General features: G+C 55.9%; 1 protein-coding gene across 1 annotated transcript in view; it reads right to left on the bottom strand.

The window, feature by feature from the left end:
• TNK2 (tyrosine kinase non receptor 2) overlaps positions 1-23444 on the bottom strand; it is a 43815-nt gene extending 20371 nt beyond the window's left edge. Inside the window, 7 exon segments of the mRNA XM_038740886.1 lie at positions 5625-5751; positions 7227-7504; positions 8322-8474; positions 9875-10102; positions 11564-11634; positions 13486-13699; positions 23327-23444. Of these exon segments, the coding sequence (XP_038596814.1) occupies positions 5625-5751; positions 7227-7504; positions 8322-8474; positions 9875-10102; positions 11564-11634; positions 13486-13699; positions 23327-23380 (1125 nt within the window). The 5' untranslated portion in view covers positions 23381-23444.
• Between the last annotated feature and the right edge of the window lie 436 nt (positions 23445-23880).

Raw genomic sequence — 23880 nt, 5'->3', positions numbered from 1 at the left:
CCCCCCAACTTCCATCTACCACTGTTCACTCTCCAATGGTTTCTTCCCCTCTGCCTTCAAGCAGCATGGCTCAGTGGAAAGAGCATGGGCTTTGGAGTCAGAGGTCATGGGTTCAAACCCCGGCTCTGCCAATTGTCAGCTGTGTGACTTTGGGCAAGTCACTTAACTTCTCTGTGCCTCAATTCCCTCATCTGTAAAATGGGGATTAAGACTGTGAGCCCCCCGTGGGACAACCTGATCCCCTTGTAACCTCCCCAGTGCTTAGAACAGTGCTTTGCACATAGTAAGCTCTTAATAAATGCCATCATTATTATTATTATTATTCAAGCCTGCCCACATATCCCCCATCCTAAAAAAACCCTCTTGACCCCACTGCCCCTTCCAGCTACCGCCCCATCTCCCTCCTAGCCATTCCTTTCCAAACTCCTAGAACGAGTCATCCACTCACTGCCTCAAATTCGACTCCAACTCTCTCCTAGACCCCCTCCAATCTGGCTTCCGTCCCCTACGCTCCACAGAAACTGCCCTCTCAAAGGCCACCACTGACCTCCTTCTTGCCAAATCCAATGGCTCCTCCTCTATCCTAATCCTCCTCGAACTTTCAGCTGCCTTTGACACTGTGGACCACCCCCTTCTCCTCAACACGCTATCCGACCTTGGCTTCACAGACTCCATCCTCTCCTGGTTCTCCTCTTATCTCTCCGGCTGTTCATTCTCAGTCTCCTTTGCAGGCTCCTCCTCCCCCTACCATCCCCTTACTTTAGGGGTTCCTCAAGGGTCGGTTCTTGGTCCCCTTCTCTTTTCCATCTATACTCACTCCCTTGGTGAACTCATTTGTCCCCATGGCTTCAACTATCATCTCCACATAGATGATACCCAAATCTACATCTCCTCCCCTGCTCTCTCCCCCTCCCTCCAGGCTCGTGTCTCCTCCTGCCTTCAGGACATGTCCACCCGGATGTCCGCCTGCCACCTAAAGCTCAACATGTCCAAGACTGAGCTCCTTATCTTCCCTCCCAAATCCTGTCCTCTCCCTGACTTTCCTGTCCCTGTGGATGGCACTACCATCCTTCCCGCCTTACAAGCCCACAAACCTTGGTGTCATCCTCGACTCCTCCGCTCTCTCATTCACCCCACACATCCGATCCGCCACCAAAACCTGCCGGTCTCACCTTCCCAACATCGCCAAGATCCGCCCTTTCCTCTCCACCCAAACCACTGCCTTGTTGGTTCAATCGCTCATCCTATCCCGACTGAATTACTGCATTAGCCTCCTTTCTGATCTCCCATCCTCCTGTCTCTCTCTGCTTTAGTCTATACTTCACTCTGCTGCCCGGATTATCTTTCTACAGAAATGCTCTGGGTGTCACCCCCCTCCTCAAAAATCTCCAGTGGTTGCCTATCAACCTATTTAAGTGCTAACTATGTGCCAGGCAGTGGGGTGGATACAAGCAAATCGGGTTTGGATACAGACCCTGTCTATATGGGACTCACAGTTTCAACCGTCATTTTACAGATGAGGTAACTGAGGCCTAGGGAGGTGGAGTGACTTGCTCAAGGTCACACAGAGGAAAAGTGGTGGAGCCGAGATTGGAACGTATGACCTCCTGATTCCCAGGCCCATGTTCTATCTACTATGCCATGTTGCTATTCCACCTTGATAACTGCATCTAAGCTCCCCTTTTCCTCTGCTCCTCCTCCCTTCCCCATTGCCCTGACTCCCTCCTTCTGCTCTACCCGCCTCCCTGTCCCACAGCACTTGTGTATATATGTACAATATTTATTATTCTATTTACTTTAGGAATGATGTATATAGCCATAATTCTATTTATTTATATTGATGCTATTGATGCCTGTTTATTTGTTTTGATGTCTGTCTCCCCCCGTCTAGACTGTGAGCCCGTTGTTGAGTAGGGATTGTCTCTATTTGTGGCTGAATTGTAGTTTCCAAGTGCTTAGTACAGTTCTCTTCACACAGTAAGCGCTCAATAAATATGACTGAATGAGTGAATGAATGTGGGACAACCTGATCACCTTGTAACCTCCGCAGCACTTAGAACAGTGCACTACCATCCTTCCCGTCTCACAAGCCCGCAACCTTGGTGTCGTCCTCGACTCCGCTCTCTCATTCACCCCTCACATCCAAGCCGTCACCAAAACCTGCCGGTCTCAGCTCCGCAACATTGCCAAGATCCGCCCTTTCCTCTCCATCCAAACCGCTACCCTGCTCATTCAAGCTCTCATCCTATCCCGTCTGGACTACTACACCAGCCTTCTCTCTGATCTCCCATCCTCGTGTCTCTCTCCACTTCAATCCATACTTCATGCTGCTGCCCAGATTATCTTTGTCCAGAAACGCTCTGGGCATGTTATTCCCCTCCTCAAAAACCTCCAATGGCTACCGATCAATCTGCGCATCAGGCAGAAACTCCTCACCCTGGGCTTCAAGGCTGTCCATCACCTCGCCCCCTCCTACCTCACCTCCCTTCTCTCCTTCTACTGCCCAGCCCGCACCCTCCGCTCCTCCGCCGCTAATCTCCTCACTGTACCTCGTTCTCACCCGTCCCGCCGTCGACCCCCGGCCCACGTCATCCCCCGGGCCTGGAATGCCCTCCCTCTGCCCCTCCGCCAAGCTAGCTCTCTTCCTCCCTTCAAGGCCCTGCTGAGAGCTCACTTCCTCCAGGAGGCCTTCCCAGACTGAGCCCCTTCCCTCCTCTCCCCCTCGTCCCCCTCTCCATCCCCCCATCTTACCTCCTTCCCTTCCCCACAGCACCTGTATATATGTATATATGGTTGTACATATTTATTACTCTATTTATTTATTTATTTATTTTACTTGTACATTTCTATCCTATTTATTTTATTTTGTTGGTATGTTTGGTTCTGTTCTCTGTCTCCCCCTTTTAGACTGTGAGCCCACTGTTGGGTAGGGACTGTCTCTATGTGTTGCCAATTTGTACTTCCCAAGCGCTTAGTACAGTGCTCTGCACATAGTAAGCGCTCAATAAATGCGATTGATTGATTGATTGATTTGCACATAGTAAGCGCTTAATAAATGCCATTATTATTATTATCAACCTTCGCATGAAGTAAAAACTCCTCACTATTGGCTTCAAAGCTCTCCATCACCTCGCCCCCTCCTACCTCACCTCCTTTCTTTTCTTCTCCAGCCCAGCCCACACACTCCACTCCTCTGCCGCTCACCTCCTCACGGGGCCTCGTTCTCGCCTGTCCCTCCGTCGACCCCCGGCCCTCGTCCTAACCCTGGCCCGGAATGCCCTCCCTCCCCACATCCGCCAAACTAGCTCTCTTCCTCCCTTCAAAGTCCTACTGAGAGCGCACCTCCTCCAGAAGGCCTTCCCAGACTGAGCACCCCCCTTTTTCCTCTCTTCCTCCTCCCCATCGTCCCCACTCCCTCCTTCTGCCCTACCTCCTTCCCCTCCCCACAGCACTTGTGTATATTTGTACATATGTATTACTCTATTTTATTGATGATGTGAATATATCTATAATTCTATTTATCTATTTGGACGCTATTGATGCCTGTCTACTTGTTTTGTTTTGTTGTCTGTCTCCCCCTTCTAGACTGTGAGCCCGTTGTTGGGTAGGGACTGTTTCTAGCTGTTGCCGAATTGTACTTTCCAAGCGCTTAGTCCAGTGTTGTGCACACAGTAAGCGCTCAATAAATACACATGAATGAATGAATGAATGATTGATTGAAGTGCAGGGAAGCAGTGTGGCCTAGTGGAATTAGCACAAATGAGTGTGGAAGTCAGAGGATGTGGGTTCTAAACCCAGTTCTGCCTCTTGCCTGTTGGGTGACCTTGGGCAAATTACTTCACTTCTCTGTGCCTCAGTTACCTCATCTGTAAAATGGGGACTAAATCCTCCTCCCTTTCTTTTCCTCAGCTCCCCCCAATTCCGCGTCACCTCGACTTGCTCCCTTTGTCCCTCCCCCACCCGCCCCACAGCACTTATGTATATATGTATATAACTATAATTCTATTTATTTATTTATTTATCTGTAAAATGAGGATTGACTGTGAGCCCCCGGTGGGACAACCTGATCACCTTGTATCCTTCCCAGCGCATAGTAAGCGCTTAATAAATGCCATTATTATTATTATTATTGATGCCTGTTTGCTTGTTTTGATGTCTGTCTCCCCACTTCTAGACTCTAAGCCCATTTTGGGCAAGGACTGTCTCTATTGCTGAATTGTACTTTCCAAGTTCTTAGTACAGTGCTCTGCACACAGTAAGCGCTGAATAAATACAACCGAATGAATGAATGAATAATATATACTCCGAGTCCCGTGTAGGACAGAGACCATGTCTAATCTGAAGATCGTGAGCTTAGTACAGTGCTCTGTACAGAGTAAGCACTCAATTCTGATGATAACGATGATGATGATCTTGTATCCACCCCTGTGACTACTCAGGAGCCTCGCACGTGGTAAGTGCTTACCAAGTACCATTAAAAAAAAAAACAAACCAGGGCTTAAGATGCCAGGACACCTAGGTCTTCTTTGAGGCCTCAGATTGCTTCCTTTCCCAGGCTTTTTCCTGCCTGCCCTTTCCCCAGGTAGCTACCACTGAGGAGTAAGGACGAAAAACAGGCATGAGAAAGTCAATTTTGACTATGATGGGAATAATAACAATATAAATAATGCAGCGTGGCTTAGTGATAAGAGGCCGGGCTTGGGAGTCAGAGGTGGTGGGCTCTAATCCCGGCTCTGCCACTTATCAGCTGTGTGACTTGGGGCAAGTCACAACTTCTCTGTGCCTGTTACTTCAACTGTAAAATGGGGATTAAGACCCTGAGCCCCACGTGGGACAATCTGATCACCTTGTATCTACCCCAGTGCTTGGCACATAGTAACGCTTAGCAAATACCAACATTATTATTAAACACCTACCATGTGCCAAGTACCGTACTACGCACTGGAGTAGAGACAAGATATCAGATAGGATATAGTCCCACAGGGGGTTCAATCAATCAATCAATCAATCGTATTTATTGAGAGCTTACTATGTGCAGAGCACTGTACTAAGCGCTTGGGAAGTTCAAATTGGCAACACATAGAGACAGTCCCTACCCAACAGTGGGCTCACAGTCTAAAAGGGGGAGACAGAGAACAGAACAGTCTACAGGGCATGGAGACCAGGTACTGGTCCCCCTTTACGTTGATGAGACATTTATGTGATTTGTCCAAGGTCACCCAGCAGACACGTGATCGTTATCATCATCGTCTTCATCAATTCATCATCTCTATTTATTTATTTATTTTACTTGTACATTTTATTTTGTTAATATGTTTTATTTTGTTCTCTGTCTCCCCCTTCTTGACTATGAGCCCACTGTTCGGTAGGGACCATCTCTACATGTTGCCAACTTGTACTTCCCAAGTGCTTAGTACAGTGCTCTGCACACAGTAAGTGCTCAATAAATACGATTGATTGATTGATTGATCAATGGCACTGAGTGCTGACTCAGAGCCCTGTACTACGTGCTTAATGCGAGTTGAGGAGTTCTGGTTGCTCCCTCATCCCCACTCTGCCCCAGGAGACCCACAGAAAGCGCGGGTCATCTTGAGCAAGTAACCTCGCTGTCCCTTCACACTCACCTGGCTACCATTAAGGCCGATCCAGGGCTCCTGGCCATAGGTGAACATCTCCCACAGGGTCACCCCAAACATCCAGGTGTCGCTGGCATGGGAGAAAGTGCGGGTCTTCAGGCTCTCAGGGGCGCACCTGGTAGAGGGGTGGGATGGAGCGAGGCGGGTTAGGGTTCAGGCCCGCCACCCCAGAACCTGCCGGCATCCCGCGTGGCCGGCCCTGAGTGGGTCGAGAAGGTGGCGGGGGCTTCTTCAGAGGGCCCGGAAAGACAAGGAAGGGGCCTCCAGATCTAGCCTGGGGTTGGGGGGTGTCAGATCCCACTTGGGGGATGTCGAGAGGGGGTGGCTGAGGGAGGGGGATTCTGCCGCCGCCCGCCCGGACCCAGGACCCCATGCAAGGTGGAAAGCACTGAGGCAGACTTCCTGGGGGTAAGGACCAGGTTTCCCGAGGTGACCCAGACTGTGACCTCCTTGTGGGCAGCACCATTTATTTAGTATTGTACTTTCCCAAGCACTTAGTACGGTGCTCTGCACACAATAAGCGCTTACTAAATACAACCGAAGTATGATTGAATGACTGAACGACCTGGGGTTGTTGGAGCCTCACTGAGACAGCGAGGCCCTTGGCAGCTTCCAACAGGGGACAGAGCAGGGCTGAGCTCACCCCATGCCCATGAGCCCCTGCAGCTGCCAGGGAATGGGGGTGGTCAGGTGACTGGGCATAATAATAATAATGACGGTATTTGTTAAGCGCCTACTATGAGCAAAGTACTGCTCTAAGCGATGGGGAACAATAATAATAATAATAATAATAATAATAATAATAATTGGCATTTGTTAAGCGCTTACTATGTGCAAAGCACTGTTCTAAGCGCTGGGGAGGATACAGGCTGATCAGGTTGTCCCATGTGGGGCTCACAGTCTTAATCCCCATTTTACAGATGAGGTAACTGAGGCCCAGAGAAGTTAAGTGACTTCCCCAAGATCACACAGCAGACATGTGGCAGAGTCGGAATTCGAACCCATGACCTCTGACTCCAAAGCCCGTGCTCTTTCCACTGAGCCCTGCTGCTTCTCTGTATATTCTCTGTATCTTCTTGGGGAACATACAAGGTGATCCCATTTGTACTTCCCAAGCGCTTAGTACAGTGCTCTGCACATAGTAAGCGCTCAATAAATACGATTGATGATGATGATGATGATGATCAGGTTGTCCCACGTGGGGCTCACAATCTTAATCCCCATTTTACAAATGAGGAACTGAGGCCCAGAGAAGTGAAGTGACTTGCCCAAAGTCACACAGCTGACAAGTGGCAGAGCCAGGATTAGAACCCATGACCTCTGACTCCCAAGCCTGGGATCTTTCCACTGAGCCACGTTGCATGCCTGGGGTCAGTCCTGGGGTCCTCCGGCCTGGGGTCAGGAGGGGAGGGCATAGGGTGGTGGAGAAGGCTCCAGGAGGAAAGACCCCCAGGGAAGGCCTGGCTGACCAACCCGGTGGGACGAAGCCAGGGTCAGCACAGCGGTGGTGAGGGGGCAGGGAGGTTTGATAACGCCTGGGGTGGGGGACAGCATAGGGAGGAGTTGAACAGAAATGCCCTATGCCCTCACCAGGCAAAGGGCACCTTGCGGTGCTCCTGCATGACGTAGTGGTCGTCGTTCTGCGGCAGGGCCCGCATCAGGCCGAAGTCGCCGATCTTGACCAGGTCTCGGGAAGCGAGCAGCAGGTTACGGGCGGCCAGGTCCCGGTGGATGAAGCGCTTGGCCTCCAGGTAGCCCATGCCTTCCGCCACCTGCACGGCATAGCGGCTCAGCGTGCCCAGCAGGAAGTGGCCCTGGTGCTTCCGCAGACGGTCCAGCAGCGAGCCCAGCGGGGCCAGCTCTGTCACCTGGGGCCGGGGGGCAGGGCGCGGGTCACCAGGGAGCAAGCACCCGACCTGACCTCCACCTGTTCTCCTCTCCTCCCCCATTTCATCTTCCTCTCCCCGCACTTTCCCATCTCCTCCTTCCCATCCCAGCTAGCCCCGGGCAGTGGGCTCTGTTGGCATCCGGAGGAAGGTCTGTCTGTTCCAGGATGGCCAGGTTCGATCAACCGCCCTGGGGAGACCGGGTTCAGGTGGAGATCCTGTCTCTGGGAGGCCGTACGGAGCTCCAGCTCCAGGATCCCGCCTATGTCCCAGATCGCCACGCTGTCCCCGCCCTATCGTCCCACGGCCTGGGTGGTCAACCACAGCCAGCTGCTAACCGGCCCCCTCCTCCGCAACCAACGCTCTGCCCCAGCATCCCCTTCCTTCCCTCTTCTCACTCTCCCAGGGCACAGCTTTGTGTTACCCCTCTTCTGAGGATCTCAAAGCATTTTCCAGGCCCCTTCCCTGGAAGCACCTCCCACTCAAGGAGGCCGGAAACTCCGTGGTCACCACCAGTCGGAGCCTGCATTCTGAGGCTCCAGCTGCTCACAGGCAGGACAGAGATCCCAGGAAGGGGAGCCTGGGGCCTCCAAACCCCTCCTGGGAGGCTGGGCCTCGCCGCCCCCAGGTAGGGAAGCCGAGGCACGGAGATAGGCTTCCTTCAGGCGGGGGTAAGAATTGTGTCCTGGACCAGCGCGTGGAGTTGGAGGCGAGATCGGTGTACCAGCCCAGACTTGGGGGGGGGGTCCCAAGTATGGCCGGCCGCCCTCCTCCCCCCAAAAGAGGGGGCCCCCCTCACCATCTTCATGGGAGGGGTGAGCACCACCCCGTAGAGACGGATGAGGTTGCGATGGTCCAGGGAGTGCATGGCGTTCACCTCGCGGATGAAATCGTCCAGGGCTTCGGGCTGGCTCAGCACGTCTGGCTTCAGGCACTTGACAGCCACGTTCACCTGCCCGGGCCAGGCACATTACGGGGGCGACAGGCTGGGGTTACGGGGGGACTCCTGGATCCCCAGGGAGGCTTAGCGGCCGAGCGGCATCGCCTGCCTCCTCCCGCCCTCACTCCCTTCCCCAGCATGGAGGCCCTGCTAGGATATCCCTGTAGCCACTCTGAGATGGGGCCGGGCCGGCGGCAGATATTTTGCCTATCTCTCCCTCCTGCGTCACCTTATATTATCGCTAAAGACAACAACTGTAGCAGTTGCTAAGTGCTTGCTATGTGCCGAGAAACATGGGGTAGAAACAAGATAATCACATTAGATACAGTCCCTGTCCCACACGAGATTCGGTCTGAAGGGGAGGAAGACCAGGTATTTCATCCTCATTTTACAGATAATAATAATAATGGTCATAATGATGGCATTTATTAAGCGCTTACTATGTGCAAAGCACTGTTCTAAGCGCTGGGGAGGTTACAAGGTGATCAGGTTGTCCCACGGGGGGCTCACAGTCTTAATCCCCATTTTATAGATGAGGTAACGGAGGCACTGAGAAGTGAAGTGACTTGCCCAAAGTCACACAGCTGACAATTGGCGGAGCCGACATTTGAACCCATGACCTCTGACTCCAAAGCCCGGGCTCTTTCCATTGAGCCAAAGGACAGAAAAGCTTTGTGACTTGCCCAGGGCCACCCAGCAGGCAAGCGGGATTAGAACCCAGGTGTCCTGATTCCTTTAGATTAAAATGTCACTCACTGCACGCCCGGGGCGGGGTCACTGATCAACTTTTCCTTTTTCCCTTCCTTTGCTCCCTTCCAGCAGCCACTGGCCCAACTCTCCCCAAATCTGGGAGAAATCCTGAACGGCGGGAGGCGGCTCTGGGAGCAAGCCCTACTGAAAAGCCGCAGGGTGCAGCCTGACACTTGTAGACTGTGAGCCCGCTGTTGGGTAGGGACTGTCTCTATATGTTGCCAAGTTGCACTTCCCAAGTGCTTAGTACAGTGCTCTGCACACAGTAAGCGCTCAATAAATACGACTGAATGAATGAATGACATCCCTGGCCCCCAGGTGGTACTGGTATTTGTTAGGCGCTTACTATGTGCCGGGCACTGTATTAAGCACTGGGGTACATACAAGATAATCAGATCAGACACAGTCCCTGTCCCACACAGCGTTCACAGTTTTAATCCCCATTTTGCAGATGAGGTAGCTGAGGCATGGAGAAGTGAAGTGACTTACCCAAGGTCACACAGCAGGCGGAGCTGGGATTAGAAGCCAGGTCCTCTGACTTCCAAACCCGGGCTCTTTCCGTTAGGCCACGCTGCTTGTCTCTCCAGTGCAACTCAGGCCCCCGGTTCACGCCCACCCCCACCCCAAGAGACGCCCGAGGGGGCGGGTCTCCCCCAACGTACCGTCTTCCCGGAAGGGGCGTCCCACTCCCCTCGCCGCACCACCCCGAAGGAGCCGTCCCCCAGCTTCTCCAGCAGCCTCAGGTCCTTCTCCCCGATGAGGCAGGTGAGGCTCTGCAGCGGGTTCTCGGAGGCCCCGGGGAACCCCCCCGGGGGTGGGGAAGCCTGGTGGAACGTGCTCAGCGCTGGCAGAGGGGGCAACTCTGCCTCCGGTCTCTTCCCGCTGAACACCTGAGGGGAGGCCGGGACCACAGAAACGACATCGGAGGGGAGAGGGAGTGGGGCGAGACAGAGGCACAGAGAAAGAAGCAGGACGGTGCATCAGCAGGTGGCCTAGGAAAAGCCACCCCGGCCACTGCCCGGGCTACTCCGGCCCAGTCCGGGGCTGGGGGTTAGGTGGAGGGGGCAGGCCGCAGGCCTGAACCACCGCCCCTCCTGAAGGCTGACAAAATGGTCCACCTCCGAGACAGATCCCCACTGGCCCCAGGGGCAATGATCGTGCCCTCGGCAGCCCGGGGCAGGATCACAGCCGGGAAGCCCCAGGCAGACAGGCTGAGCGACGGGAAGGGGATGAGAGAGAAACCCACCAAGCTGCCCTTATTTTTAGCTCTGGCTCTCTCTCTCTTTTTCTCTCCACCAGCCACTTGGTGCTGTCTCTCTCTCTGGCCCTTCCTGGGAGGGGGCCGCCTTGGCCCTTGCCCGGCTGGGGGGGGTGGGGGGGAGGAAAGAAGGGGGAGGAGGAGGTGGAGAAGATAATTTTAGCTCTGGAGGTTGGAGGCAGGGTGGGGGAATGTAGTGGGGAGTCTCGTGGCGGTGCCGGGCCCTCAGATTGCAGGAAGGAGATGGGAGCCTGAAGCTGACGGCTGAGCAAGATGGCAGACAGGGGAACTGAGGCCACAAAGGAAAAACCAAAGTGGGTGAGGAGAGAGAGGAAAGCCAACGGTTGGGGATTAGGGGAAGCGTGGTCAGAACCCTCCAAACTAGGTCCTGCAATGGGAGGCTGAGGCGAGGTGGCCCTGCTGACCCTGGCAGAATCGCTGATGCCACCCAAAGCTGAATCCCAGTGCCCCCTTCTCCCTCCGCCCCTTGCCAGCCTCGCCACTGAGCTCTGCCAGCAGGCTGAAGGCCAGATCAGTGCCTGCAGGAAGCCACTTTGTCTGCAGCGGCGGCCCCTTATCAAGTCCTTAAGTGGCCCGCCCGCCCCCGCCTCCCCTTGCCAAGCCCCTCTCCCCGACCAGCCTGATCTCCCGCTCTTCAGGCGGGACTTGGGGGGCAGAGCAGAGACCTAGCTCTGTTCTGTGGAGCCAGAGAAGGACCAGCGGCAGACTCTCAGGAAGCATCCCCTCTCCCCCGGCTCACCCCCGTCTTTCTGGGACTAAGCAAAGAGCTTCACGGGGCACAATGAACTAATTAAGCTCGTTTGGCAGAGGGGCCTAATTGGATCAGAGAAGGGCTGTAAGGGCTGGGAGAGGCAGGCAGAAGGCAGCCAAGGGACCAGAGCCAGGTGAGAGCCGGGGAGGGAGGGAAGTTCTGACACGTGTAGGGGAGAAAGTCTCCTCACCCAAGGCCGGTTCCATTTAGACCGGATCCCAGGACGATGTGTATCTCGCCCCCCGAATCCTCCCCCGTCCCCACTGGTGGCTCGGTCAGCTCCCAACCCTTCCCCAGCATCCCCCCTCTGCTCCCACCCACCTTGCTCATCCAGGACTTGCGCTTGCACACGGCCTTCCTCCGCTTCACAGCCTCCCAGAGTCGCCGCTGGCCTGCAGGAAACAGGCATCGCCATCAGCCGGACCCTCACCCGTGGAGTCCGGAGCCCTCCGCTCCAGACCTGGCACCATCCCTCAGTGGGCACACACACAGCCTCGGGGACGAGAGAGGCGGGCAGAGGGACACGGACGGGGAAAACGGGGGCCGTCGGGAGCCGAGAACTGACCCTCGGCACGGCACGGACCACTCTGGTTTGCCCACCAGGAATGGCTGGCCAAGCATTCAACGGCTCCAAATACCTCAGGGGGACCGCCCCTCCCATGGACAAGGAGGCCATTCCCTGGATTGCCCTCCCCGCCCACATCACCCCCACTTCATCCTTCCCTAGATCCAACCCCTCAGTAGGCATACCTGAAATAGGGATTAAATACCTGTTCTCCGTCCTGGTGACAGGGAGGGGGAACCTAATCCTGGTGCCAGCGACCTGGGACCTCAAAAATCTCCAGTGGCTACCAATCAATCTGCGCATCAGGCAGAAACTCCTCCCCCTGGGCTTCAAGGCTCACCATCACCTCGCCCCCTCCTACCTCACCTCCCTTCTCTCCTTCTCCAGCCCAGCCCTCACCCTCCGCTCCTCTGCAGCTAATCTCTTCAACGTACCTCGTTCTCGCCTGTCCCACCATCGACCCCTGGCCCACGTCATCCCCCTGGCCTGGGATGCCCTCCCTCTGCCAATCCGCCACGCTAGGTCTCTTCCTCCCTTCAAGGCCCTACTGAGAGCTCACCTCCTCCAGGAGGCCTTCCCGGACTGAGCCCCTTCCTTCCTCTCCCCCTCGTCCCCCTCTCCATCCCCCCATCTTACCTCCTTCCCTTCCCCACGGCACCTGTATATATGTACATATGTTTGTACATATTTATTACTCTATTTACTTATTTATTTTACTTGTACATATCTATTCTATTTATTTTATTTTGTTAGTATGCTTTGTTTTGTTCTCTGTCTCCCCCTTTTAGACTGTGAGCCCACTGTTGGGTAGGGACTGTCTCTATATGTTGCCAACTTGTACTCCCCAAGTGCTTAGTACAGTGCTCTGCACACATTAAGCGCTCAATAAATACGATTGATTGATTGATTGATTGATTGGGACTGAGGCCTGGAAAGCAGCCCGGCCCCCTCGATGGCCAAGGCGAGTCCTAATGCCACATCAGTGTCCCTGGAAAGCCATGCCAACGCTGCCAACGCTGTTCCCAACAACCCCCACCACTTCCACTTCCTCAAATATATTATAATAATAACGGCAATTGCTAGGCGCTTACTGTGTTCCAGGCACTGAACCCAGCATCCCCATTACCCAAACCCAGACCAACTATTGTTCCCATGTGTGACAGGGATTGCACCCCACCTGACTGACGTACACCTACCCCAGTGCTTAAAACCATGCTTGACACACACAATGCCATTATTATTATTATCACCATCATTATTCCCATCCACTGTTTTGGGGGCCGGGGCCTTCCTGGTGGGATGCTCAGGGAGGGACGGGAGGAGCTGTCCCTGGGATAAGACACTGGGGAACACTACGTTTAAGGGCTGGGAGTCTAGTGCCTAATCGCTGGCACCAGGAGACTAGGTGGGAGGAGGAAGAACAGGTATTTAATCCCTATTTCAGCTATGCCCACTGAGGTGTCGGATCCAGGGAAGGACGAGATGGGGGTGATGTGGGCGGGGAGAGCATCCAGGGAACGATCTTCTTGTCCATGACAGGGGCTGTCCCTCTGATGTATTTGGATCCATTGAGGGCTTGGCAAGGAGGAAAGCCCAGAGGTACAAGAAAGGGGTTGGGGGGAAAGGGGTGTACAACGGCTGGGGTAACGCAGGGGCGGGGTGGGGGGTCTCCACCTACCAGGCCGGCCCATGCCGATCTTCTCCAGGTCCTCATTCTTGACATACTCAAAGTGGGAGAGGCGGGTGATGTTGAGCTCGTCGCGCAAGCGCAGGAAGTACTGCTGCAGCTGCACCTCAGCCAGCAACTCCAGCAGCCAGCCCGTGCCCTCCTCCGCTCGCATGCTGCCACCGCCACTGCCTCCGCCGTTGCCGCCGCTGCTGCTCTCCAGCCTCTGGGGAGGCAGACGAAGCCGTCAAGACAGAAGCGGCGGCTCAGGCCCCGCCCGAGGAGTCCGAACTGGGCCTGCCGGGATGACGGGAGAGGACCAGGAGCCAGACTCCCTCCTCGCCCCTCTATCCCTACCTCCAACCCATCCCTAACCTTCTCCGTCAGGAGCACCCCATTCCCTCCAGATCCCTCTTCCCAGGGAAAGAAGCCAAGTTATCCCCCTCACCAACTTCACAAGTCAGTCTCGTGGCTCCCCCCACCCCCCAACAAGTACCCTCCCAGAATATCTGCATCTTCCCATCTCCTCCCTCGGTCCATTCTGCCTCTCTTTCTCCCTCCATCTTCTCCTGCCACGGTCTTGGGAGAAAAGTGGGGGGAGGAGAGGTGTTGGGCCAGAGAAGAGGGCTGACATGGGAGCGGGAAGAAAGAAGTTCTCATCCCCTAAGAAATCTCCCCTGGCACCTTCCCAGTGAGCAGCCCTTGAGGCCCAAATGGACAGTGGGTACCATCCAAACCTGGGCCACACTGCAGGGTGGGCTAAGTGGTGGGGAGGGGGAACCTAGCCCTGGTGCCAGGCCTGGAAAGCAGCCCGGCCCCCTCAATAGCCAAGGAGACTCCTAATACCACGCCAATGTCCCCGGACGACCCACCAACATTCCCAACAACCCCCACCGCCCCAATTTCCCCCCATATAGCCCCTAGCATCCCCACTGCCCAAACCCACACCACCTGTTGCCATTCCTCAAATTCTGAACAACTAATTTTTTTCCCTGATTTGGGTAACAGCACTAACACCCTTGGCTTTCAGGACTCAAAAGCTCCTACCCCTCACAGCAATTCCGCTGGCAGCCGCGTAGGTAGTTTTCTTCCCGTCGGATACCCTCTGGCACCCCCCTTCCCCGGCAGAAACAGGGATCTCTCCTCTCCAACGAAACCCAAAGGAAACAGGGATAATGTGGCCATCTCTTGGGAGAGGGACAACATCTGGAGAGAGTCTCAAGACAGTAACGTGGCCTAGTGGAAAGAACTCGGGCCTAGCAGTCAGAGGACCTGGGTTCTACTCCCAGCCCTGCCACTTGTCCGCTGTGTGACCCTGGGTAAGGTGCTTAACTTCTCCATGCTTCAGTTCCCTCATCTACGAAATGGGGATTCAATACCTTTTCTCCCTCCTACTTAGACACTGAGCCCCCCTATGGGACATGGTTTATTTATTTATTTATATTGACGTCTGTCTCCCCATCTAGATTATACAAGCTTGTTGCGGTCTCTTACGCTGTTATATTGTAGTCTCCCAGGTACTTCGTACAGTGCTCTGCATACAGTAAGCGCTCAGTAACTATGATTGGCTGTCAGTATCCACCACAGCGCTTAGCACAGTGCTTGATCCATAATAAGCGGTTAACAAATAGCATAATTAGTATTATTAGTGGCGGTATCTGGAAAAGAGTCTCCTCCCCGACCTGGGGCAGGCCCTTGGGAACCAGATGGTCAAGCAGAGGCCTCAGTGCCCCCCACCACCCGGTCTGAGGTGGGCAGGAAGCCCACCCTTTTGACTGCAGGATACCGTGAGCCCCGTGGGATGAAGAAAAAACCCCTGGCCTTGGGGTCTGGGCAGGCAGGCACATTTGTCCCCCTGCCAGGCTGCCCGCTGCTTGGGAGGCCGGGCCGGGAGAGAGGTGCCTGGTCCCACAGTCTGGGGGGGAATCTGCAGGGCAGAGGGTCTGGGGGTCAGAGGTCCAGGTGTCTGGGCAGAGGAGAACCCAAGGGTCTGGGGGTTGGAAGGTCCGGGGAGCTGGGGGATTCAGGGGTTGGGGGTCAGAAGGCCCAGGGGTTGTAGGGACTGGGGGGTCAGAGGGTCATAGGGTCCCAGGGGTTGTAGGGTCCGGTGGTAGGAGGTTAGAGGGGCTGGGGCCTGTGGGTTGGAGGGTCCGCTGTGTCTGGGGGTTGGAGGTTAGAGAGTCTGGGGTTGGAGGGTCTAGGGGTCAGAGGGTCCCAGGGGTTGGGGGGGTCTGGTGTGTCCGGGGGCTGGGGGTCGGAGAGTCCCAGGGGTCCTGGGGTCCAGTGTGTCCAGGGGCTGGGGGTCAGAGGGTCCCAGGGGTCGGAGGGTCCAGTGTGCCCGGAGATTGGAGGACCCGGGGGCTGGGGGTCAGAGGGTCCCAGGGGTCGGGGGGTCGGAGGGTCCAGTGTGTCCAGAGGTTGGAGGATTTGGGGGCTGGGGGTCAGAGGGTCCCGGGGGTCAGAGGGTCCAGGGTGTCCAGAGGTTGGAGGATCCAGGGGCTGGGGGTCAGAGGGTCCCAGGGGTCGAAGGGTCCAGTGTGTTCAGAGGTTGGAGGATCCGGGGGCTGGGGGTCAGAGGGTCCCAGGGGTCGGGGGGTTGGAGGTTCCAGTGTGTCTGGAGATTGGAAGATCTGGGGGCTGGGGGTCAGAGGGTCCCGGGGGTCAGGGGGTCCAGTGTGTCCAGTGGTTGGAGGATCCGGGGGATGGGGGTCAGAGGGTCCCAGGGGTCGGGGGGTCGGAGGGTCCAGGGTGTCTGGAGGTTGGAGGATCCAGGGGCTGGGAATCAGAGGGTCCCGGGGGGCGGGGGTCTGGTGTGTCCAGTGGTTGGAGGATCAAGGAGCTGGGGGTCGGAAGGTCCCAGGGGTCGGAGGATCCAGTGTGTCCGGAGATTGGAAGATCTGGGGGTCAGAGGGTCCCGGGGGTCGGGGGGGGCCGGTGTGTCCAGGGGTTGGAGGATCCGGGGGCTGGGGGTCGGAGGGTCCGGGGTGTCCGGAGGTTGGAGGATCCGGGAGCTGGGGGTCAGAGGCTCCCGGGGGTCGGGGGGTCTGGTGTGTCTGGGGGCTGGGGGTCAGAGGGTCCCGGAGGTCGGGGGGTCTGGTGTGTCTGGGGGCTGGGGGTCAGAGGGTCCCGGGGGTCAGAGGCTCCCGGGGTTCGGGGTCAGGGGTCAGAGGGTCCCGGGGACTCACTGTGTAGAGGCGGCGCCGCAGCCGCGCCAGGAAGGGGCGAGCGCGCTCCGGGACCGGCAATGCCCCCAACCGAGCCCGGCCCCGGCCCAGACGCAGACCCCGCATCTCGGCTGCCCCGACCCCCGGACCCCCGGAGCCCCCGACCGGGCCGGGGATGGAGGCGGGGCCGGGAAAACGGCCAACGGGGGCTCCCGAAGGCCGGCCGGAGGGCAGCGGAGCGGGGGGCCCGACGGCCGGACGGCCGGGCCCCCTAAAAATAGGAGCCCGAAGGCCCGACGGCCAATCAGCGGGCAGGGGGCGAGGCCGGGACCCCCCAAAATAGGAGCCTGACAGCCAATCAGCAAACAGGGGGCGGGCCCCCTAGAAACACGAGCCTGACAGCCAATCAGCAGGCAGGGGGCGAGGCCGGGACCCCCAAAATAGGAGCCCGACAGCCAATCAGCAAACAGGAGACCGGCCCCCTAGAAACACGAGCCTGACAGCCAATCAGCAGGCAGGGGGCGAGGCCGGGACCCCCAAAATAGGAGCCCGACAGCCAATCAGCAAACAGGGGGCGGGCCCCCTAGAAACACGAGCCTGACAGCCAATCAGCAGGCAGGGGGCGAGGCCGGGATCCCCAAAATAGGAGCCCGACAGCCAATCAGCAAACAGGGGGCGGGCACCCTAGAAACACGAGCCTGACAGCCAATCAGCAGGCAGGGGGCGAGGCCGGGACCCCCAAAATAGGAGCCCGACAGCCAATCAGCAAACAGGAGGCCGGCCCCCTAGAAACACGAGCCTGACAGCCAATCAGCAGGCAAGGGGCGAGGCCGGGCCCCCCCAGAAGGAGCCGGACAGCCCGGCAGCCAATCAGGAGGCAGGGGGCGGGGCCAGCACCCGAGAAATAGGATCCCGCCAGCCAATCAGCAAACAAGGGGCGGGTCCCCTAGAAATAGGAGCCCGACAACCAATCAGGAGGCAGGGGGCGGGGCCGGCACCCTAGAAATAGGAGCCTGACAGCCAATCGGCAAACAAGGGGTGGGGCTCCCTAGAAATAGGAGCCCCACAGCCAATCAGCAAACAGCGGGCCGGGCCCCCTAGAAATAGTAGCCCGACGGCCAATCAGCAGGCAGGGGGCAAGCCGGGCCCCCAGAAAGAGGAGCCGGACAGCCCTACAACCAATCAATCAATCAATCAATCAATCGTATTTATTGAGCGCTTACTGTGTGCAGAGCACTGTACTAAGCGCTTGGGAAGTCCAAGTTGGCAACATATAGAGACAGTCCCTACCCAACAGTGGGCTCACAGTCTAAAAAGGGGGAGACAGAGAACAAAACCAAAACATACTAACAAAATAAAATAAATAGAATAGATATGTACAAGTAAAATAAATAAATAGAGTAATAAATATGTACAAACATATATACATATATACAGGTGCTGTGGGGAAGGGAAGGAGGCGGGATGGAGGGGGGACGAGGGGGAGAGGAAGGAAGGGGCTAAGTCTGGGAAGGCCTCCTGGAGGAGGTGAGCTCTCAGTAGGGCCCTGAAGGGAGGAAGAGAGCTAACTTGGCGGATGGGCAGAGGGAGGGCATTCCGAGCCAGGGGGATGACGTGGGCCGGGGGTCGATGGCGGGACAGGCGAGAACGAGGTACGGTGAGGAGATTAGCGGCAGAGGAGCGGAGGGTGCGGGCTGGGCTGGAGAAGGACAGAAGGGAGGTGAGGTAGGAGGGGGCGAGGGGATGGACAGCCTTGAAGCCCAGGGGGAGGAGTTTCTGGCCCCCAGAAAGGGTTGGACAGCCAATCAGCAAACAAGGGGCGGGGCCCCCTAGAAATAGGAGCCCGACAGCCAATCAGTAGGCAGGGGGCGGGGCCGGGCCCCCTAGAAATAAGAGCCTGACAGCCCCTCACACTGTTCATTCATTCATTCATATTTATTGAGCGCTTACTGTGTACACAGCACTGTACTAAGCGCTTAGGAAGAACATACAGAGACAGTTGGCAACATACAGAGACAGTCCCTACCCAACAGTGGGCTCACAGTCTAGAAGGGGGAGACAGAGAACAAAACAAAACATATTAACCAAATAAAATAAATAGAAACAAAATAAAAAACACTGTTGGGTAGGGACCGTCTTTGTATGTTGCCAGCTTGTACTTCCCAAGCGCTAAGCGCTCATTAAGTACGATTGAATGAATGAATGAATGAATCGGAGGGGGCGAGGGCCCCCTAGAAATAGGAGCCCGACAGCCAATCAGCAAACAGGGGGCGGGGCCAGGCCCCCTAGAACTAAGAGTCTGACAGCCAATCAGCAAACAGGGGGCGGGGCCGCGCAGCCAAGAAACAGGTGCCCGACAGCCTATCAGTAAACAAGAGGCGCCCTAGAACTAAGAGCCTGACAGCCAATCAGCAAACTGGGGGCGGGCCCCCTTAGAAATAGCAGCCCGACAGCCAATCAGCAAACAGAGGGCGGGGCCACACCGCCTAGAAATAGGAGCCTGACAGCCACTCAGTAGACTGGGGGCGGGGCCGAGCCCCCTAGAAAAAGGAGACGGACAGCCCAACACCCAATCAGCAAACAGGGGGCGGGGCCGGGGCCGGCCCCCTCCCCGCAGTAATAGGAGCCCGACAGCCAATCAGCAGGCAGGGGACGGCGCCGGGCTCCCTAGAACTAGGAGCCTGACAGCCAATCAGCAAACAGTGGGCCGGGCCCCCTAGAAATAGGAGCCCGGGCCCCCTAGAAATAGGAGCCCGACAGCCAATCAGCAAACATGGGTCAGGGCCCCCTAGGAATAGGCCCACGCCATCCCCCTGGCCTAGAATGCCCTCCCTCGGCACATCCGCCAAGCTACCTCTCTTCCTCTCTTCACAGCCCTACTGAGAGCTCACTCCTCCAGGAGGCCTTCCCACACTGAGCCCCCTCCTTCCTGTCCCCCTCCTCCCCCTCCCCCCTGCCTTACCTCCTTCCCCTCCCCACAGCACCTGTATATATGCTTGTACGTATTTATTACTCTATTTTATTTGTACATATTTAATCTATTTCTTTTATTTTGTTAATGTTTTGTTCTCTGTCTCCCCCTTCTAGACTGTGGGCCCGCGGTTGGGTAGGGCCCGTCTCTAGATGTTGCCAACTTGTACTTCCCAAGCGCTTACTACAGTGCTCTGCACACAGTAAGCGCTCAAGAAATACGATTGAATGAAGGAACAGGAGCCTGGCAGCCAATCAGCAGGCAGGGGGCGGGGCCTATCTGGGGGGCGGGACCAATCGGCTCCCCCCTCCCGCGCGCGGCCCTCAGCCCCGCCCCCTGCCGGTGGGGCGCGCGCGCATGCGCACGGCGGGCCCGCGCTCTCCCCACCCCCCATCCTCCCTCCCGGTCGCCTCAGCGCGGGCCTCAGGCCTGCTGCCATCCCTCTAAAGCAGCAGGGTGGCTCAGTGGAAAGAGCCCGGGCTTGGGAGTCAGAGGTCGTGGGTTCTAATCCCGACTCCACCAATTGTCAGCTGCGTGACTTGGGGCAAGTCACTTCACTTCTCTGAGCCTCAGTTACCTCATCTGTCAAATGGGGATGAAGACTGTGAGCCCCACGTGGGACCACCTGATCACCTTGTATCCACCCCCAGCGCTTAAAACAGTGCTTCGCACATAGTAAGCGCTTCACAAATGCCATCATCATCATTACTATTACTGTATCCACCCCCAGCGCTTAAAACAGTGCTTCGCACATAGTAAGCACTTAAATACCACTATAAGCAGCAGGCTGCCCAGGACGGGTGGGGATAGAGTTAAACTCAGTGTGGCTCAGTGGAAAGAGCCCGGGCTTCGGAGTCACAGGTCGTGGGTTCTAATCCCGACTCCACCAATTGTCAGCTGCGTGACTTTGGGCAAGTCACTTCACTTCTCTGTGCCTCAGTTCCCTCATCTGTAAATTGGGGATGAAGACTGTGAGCCCCAAGTGGGACAACCTGATCACCTTGTATCCTCCCCAGCGTTTAGAACAGTGCTTGGCACATAGTGAGCCAAGCTTTTAGACTGTGAGCCCACTATTGGGTAGGGACTGTCTCTATATGTTGCAAATTTGTACTTCCCAAGCGCTTAGTACAGTGCTCTGCACATAGTAAGCGCTCAATAAATATGATTGATGATGACAGTGAGCGCTTAACAAGTTCCATTATTCTTATTCTTCTATTATTATTATTAAACAGAGTAGAAGCTTCAGTTAGCGTGGCTCAGTGGAAAGAGCCCGGGCTTTGGAGTCAGAGGTCATGGGTTCAAATCCCAGCTCCGCCAACTGTCGGCTGTGTGACTTTGGACAAGTCACTCAACTTCTCTGTGCCTCAGTTACATCATCTGTAAAATGGGGATGAAGACTGTAAGCCCCCCATGGGACAACCTGAGCACCTTGTAACCTCCACAGCACTTAAAACAGTGCTTTGCACATAGTAAGCTCTTAATAAATGCTATTATTATTATTATTATTATTACTACTCCTTCTGAGCCATCCTTCAGAGTCATTCCAAAGCACCTGTCAGGGCTCTAGGGGGGCTCCAAGATGGCTCAAAGTGGGGTCCTCAGGACTCAGGAGAGGTGGGAGGAAAGTGTAGAACCCCATGAGGAGTCACTCACCTGGGCTAAGTGGCAGAACTAATGGGTCAAGGCTGAGGATGGGGGAGGAAAAGTCTGGCCCTCATTCAGGGAGGACCGTAAAAATGCTCCCCAAAAGGGTCTCCTCCCAAGATCCTGGAGGCCTGGAGGGATCCTGACCCTAGCTGGAAATTGGAGTGCCCACCCCCTTCCCTCCCACTCCCGATTCCACCTTCACCCGGGCACAGGTGGCAGAGCTCCACCATCTTTACTGTCTCTCTTTATTGCTGTACTGTAGTTTCCCAAGTGTTTAGTAACAATAATGATAATGATGGCATTTATTAAGCACTTACTATGTGCAAAGCACGGTTCTAAGTGCTGGGGAGGTTACAAGGTGATCAGGTTGTCCCACGGGGGGCTCACAGTCTCCATCCCCATTTTCCAGATGAGAGAACTGAGGCCCAGAAAAGTGAAGTGACTTGCCCAAAGTCACACAGCTGACAGTTGGCGGAGCCGGGATTTGAATCCATGACCCCCGACTCCGAAGCTCGCGCTCTTTTCCACTGAGCCACGCTGCTTCTCTAGTACAGTGTCCTGCACACGGTAAGCGCTCAATAAATAGGACTGAATAAATCTTTTGGTGATCACTACCCGCTGCTGGCTCCTCCGGGGCTCAGTGGAAAGAGCCCGGGCTTTGGAGTCAGAGGTCACGGGTTCGAATCCCAGCTCCACCACATGTCTGCTGTGTGACCTTGGGCAAGTCACTTAACTTCTCGGAGCCTCAGTTCCCTCATCTGTCAAATGGGGATGAAGACTGTGAGCCCCACGTGGGACAACCTGATCACCTTGTATCCCCCCCAGCGCTTAGAACAGTGCTTTGCACATAGTAAGCACTTAACAAATGCCATCATTATTATTATTATTATTATTATTACCCAGATACCTACTCTGCAACCTAAATCTAGACATCTGTACCCCAACTTTTCCCTCCATTCCTGGCGGGGGGGGGGGGGGGGGGGGGGCTACGCAGGGCTCCATCCCTCAGCCTCTCCCTCTCACATGACACACACCTCGTAGCGGTCTAAGGCGCTGCGTTCAGGTCACAGTCTCCCCTGGAGGTGTGGGTTCGAATCCCACTTCTGGCAGTCAATCATTTGAGAAGCAGCATGGCTCAGTGGAGAGAGCACAGGCTTGGGAGTCAGAGGTCATGGGTTCAAATCCCAGCTCCACCAACTGTCAGCTGTGTGACTTTGGGCAAGTCACTTCACTTCTCTGGGCCTCAGTTCCCTCATCTGTAAACTGGGGATGAAGACTGTGAGCCCCACATGTGACAACCTGATCCCCTTGTACCCTCCCCAGCGCTTAGAACAGTGCTTGGCACATAGTAAGCGCTTAACAAGTACCAAAATTTTTTGAGAAGCAGTGTGGCTCACTGTAAAGAGCACAGGCTTTGGAGTCAGAGGTCATGGGTTCAAATTCCAGCTCCGCCAATTGTCAGCTGTGTGACTTTGGGCAAGCCACTTAACTTCTCTGTGCCTCCGTGACCTCACCTGTAAAATGGGGATTAAAACTGTGAGCTCCCCGTGGGACAACCTAATCACCTTCATCATCATCATCATCAATCGTATTTATTGAGCGCTTACTATGTGTAGAGCACTGTACTAAGCGCTTGGGAAGTACAAATTGGCAACATATAGAGACGGTCCCTACCCAACAGTGGGCTCACAGTCTAAAAGACGTGTAACCTTCCCAGGGCTTAGAACAGTGCTTTGCACATAGTAAGCGCTTAATAAATGCCATTATTATTATAATAAGCACTTAACAAGTACCATAATTATTATATTCCACGGTGCCCAGCACTACTGAGTAGCCCTCTTCTATCAGGGTGAAAGGGAGGAAGAAAAAGGTGCGGAAACCAGACAGACTAAGAAGAAGAAGGCAGGCCGAGACTCTCCAGGACCCCCCTCCCTGCAACCTCCCCTGGTCCATGCACTTCGGTCCCCTCCCTGCTGCTCCCCAGCCCACCGGGTGCCCCGAATGTGGGCACGGGGGGTGGCACATATATCTTGGATTCGCCCCCCGCCCACACAATCCCCTCCCCAGGTACCTGCTGGTCCTCCTGGCCACTAGCCAGCCGCTGGTAGACGGACTTCTCCCCCATGCCGCCGGACGGCCCGGGCTGGGGTGCCAGCTTCTGCTCCCGCCGGTCACATGGCACGGGGAGAGGCTGCAGGGCCAGGAGAGAGGCGCGGGCGTTGAGTCAGCACACTGGACTGGAGCAGAAGGCACCGCCAGCCCGTCTCCGGGGGGCTTCGAGGGCTGAGAAGCCCCCTGCCCCGCCCAGCTCAGCCCTTCCGCCAGCTCCATCCCGCCGCCCAATCTCTCCCGGGTACCTCCCTCCTCATCCACCCCTGCCGCTAACAGGGACAGTGCAGAAAACCTCCAGGAGGGCAAGGATCACCCCCTACACCAAGTCTACTGTATTGAGTCTTTCCAAGCGCTTAGTACAGTGCCTTGCACGCAGTAAGCGCTCAACAGACACCACTGATGGGGCACCGTTTCCTCCCTACCCAAGGGAAACCTCCGTGGGTCCCCGTCTCCCTTCCCACATTTCTGGCACCTGCTCTGGCCGGCCGGAGGTAGGAGAGAGACAGGGAGAGA

Source organism: Tachyglossus aculeatus, chromosome 1, assembly GCF_015852505.1.
Source record: "Tachyglossus aculeatus isolate mTacAcu1 chromosome 1, mTacAcu1.pri, whole genome shotgun sequence".
Taxonomy (NCBI): Eukaryota; Metazoa; Chordata; class Mammalia; order Monotremata; family Tachyglossidae; genus Tachyglossus; species Tachyglossus aculeatus.
The sequence above is the reverse complement of the archived record's forward strand: the minus strand, read 5'-3'. Positions and strand labels throughout refer to the sequence as shown.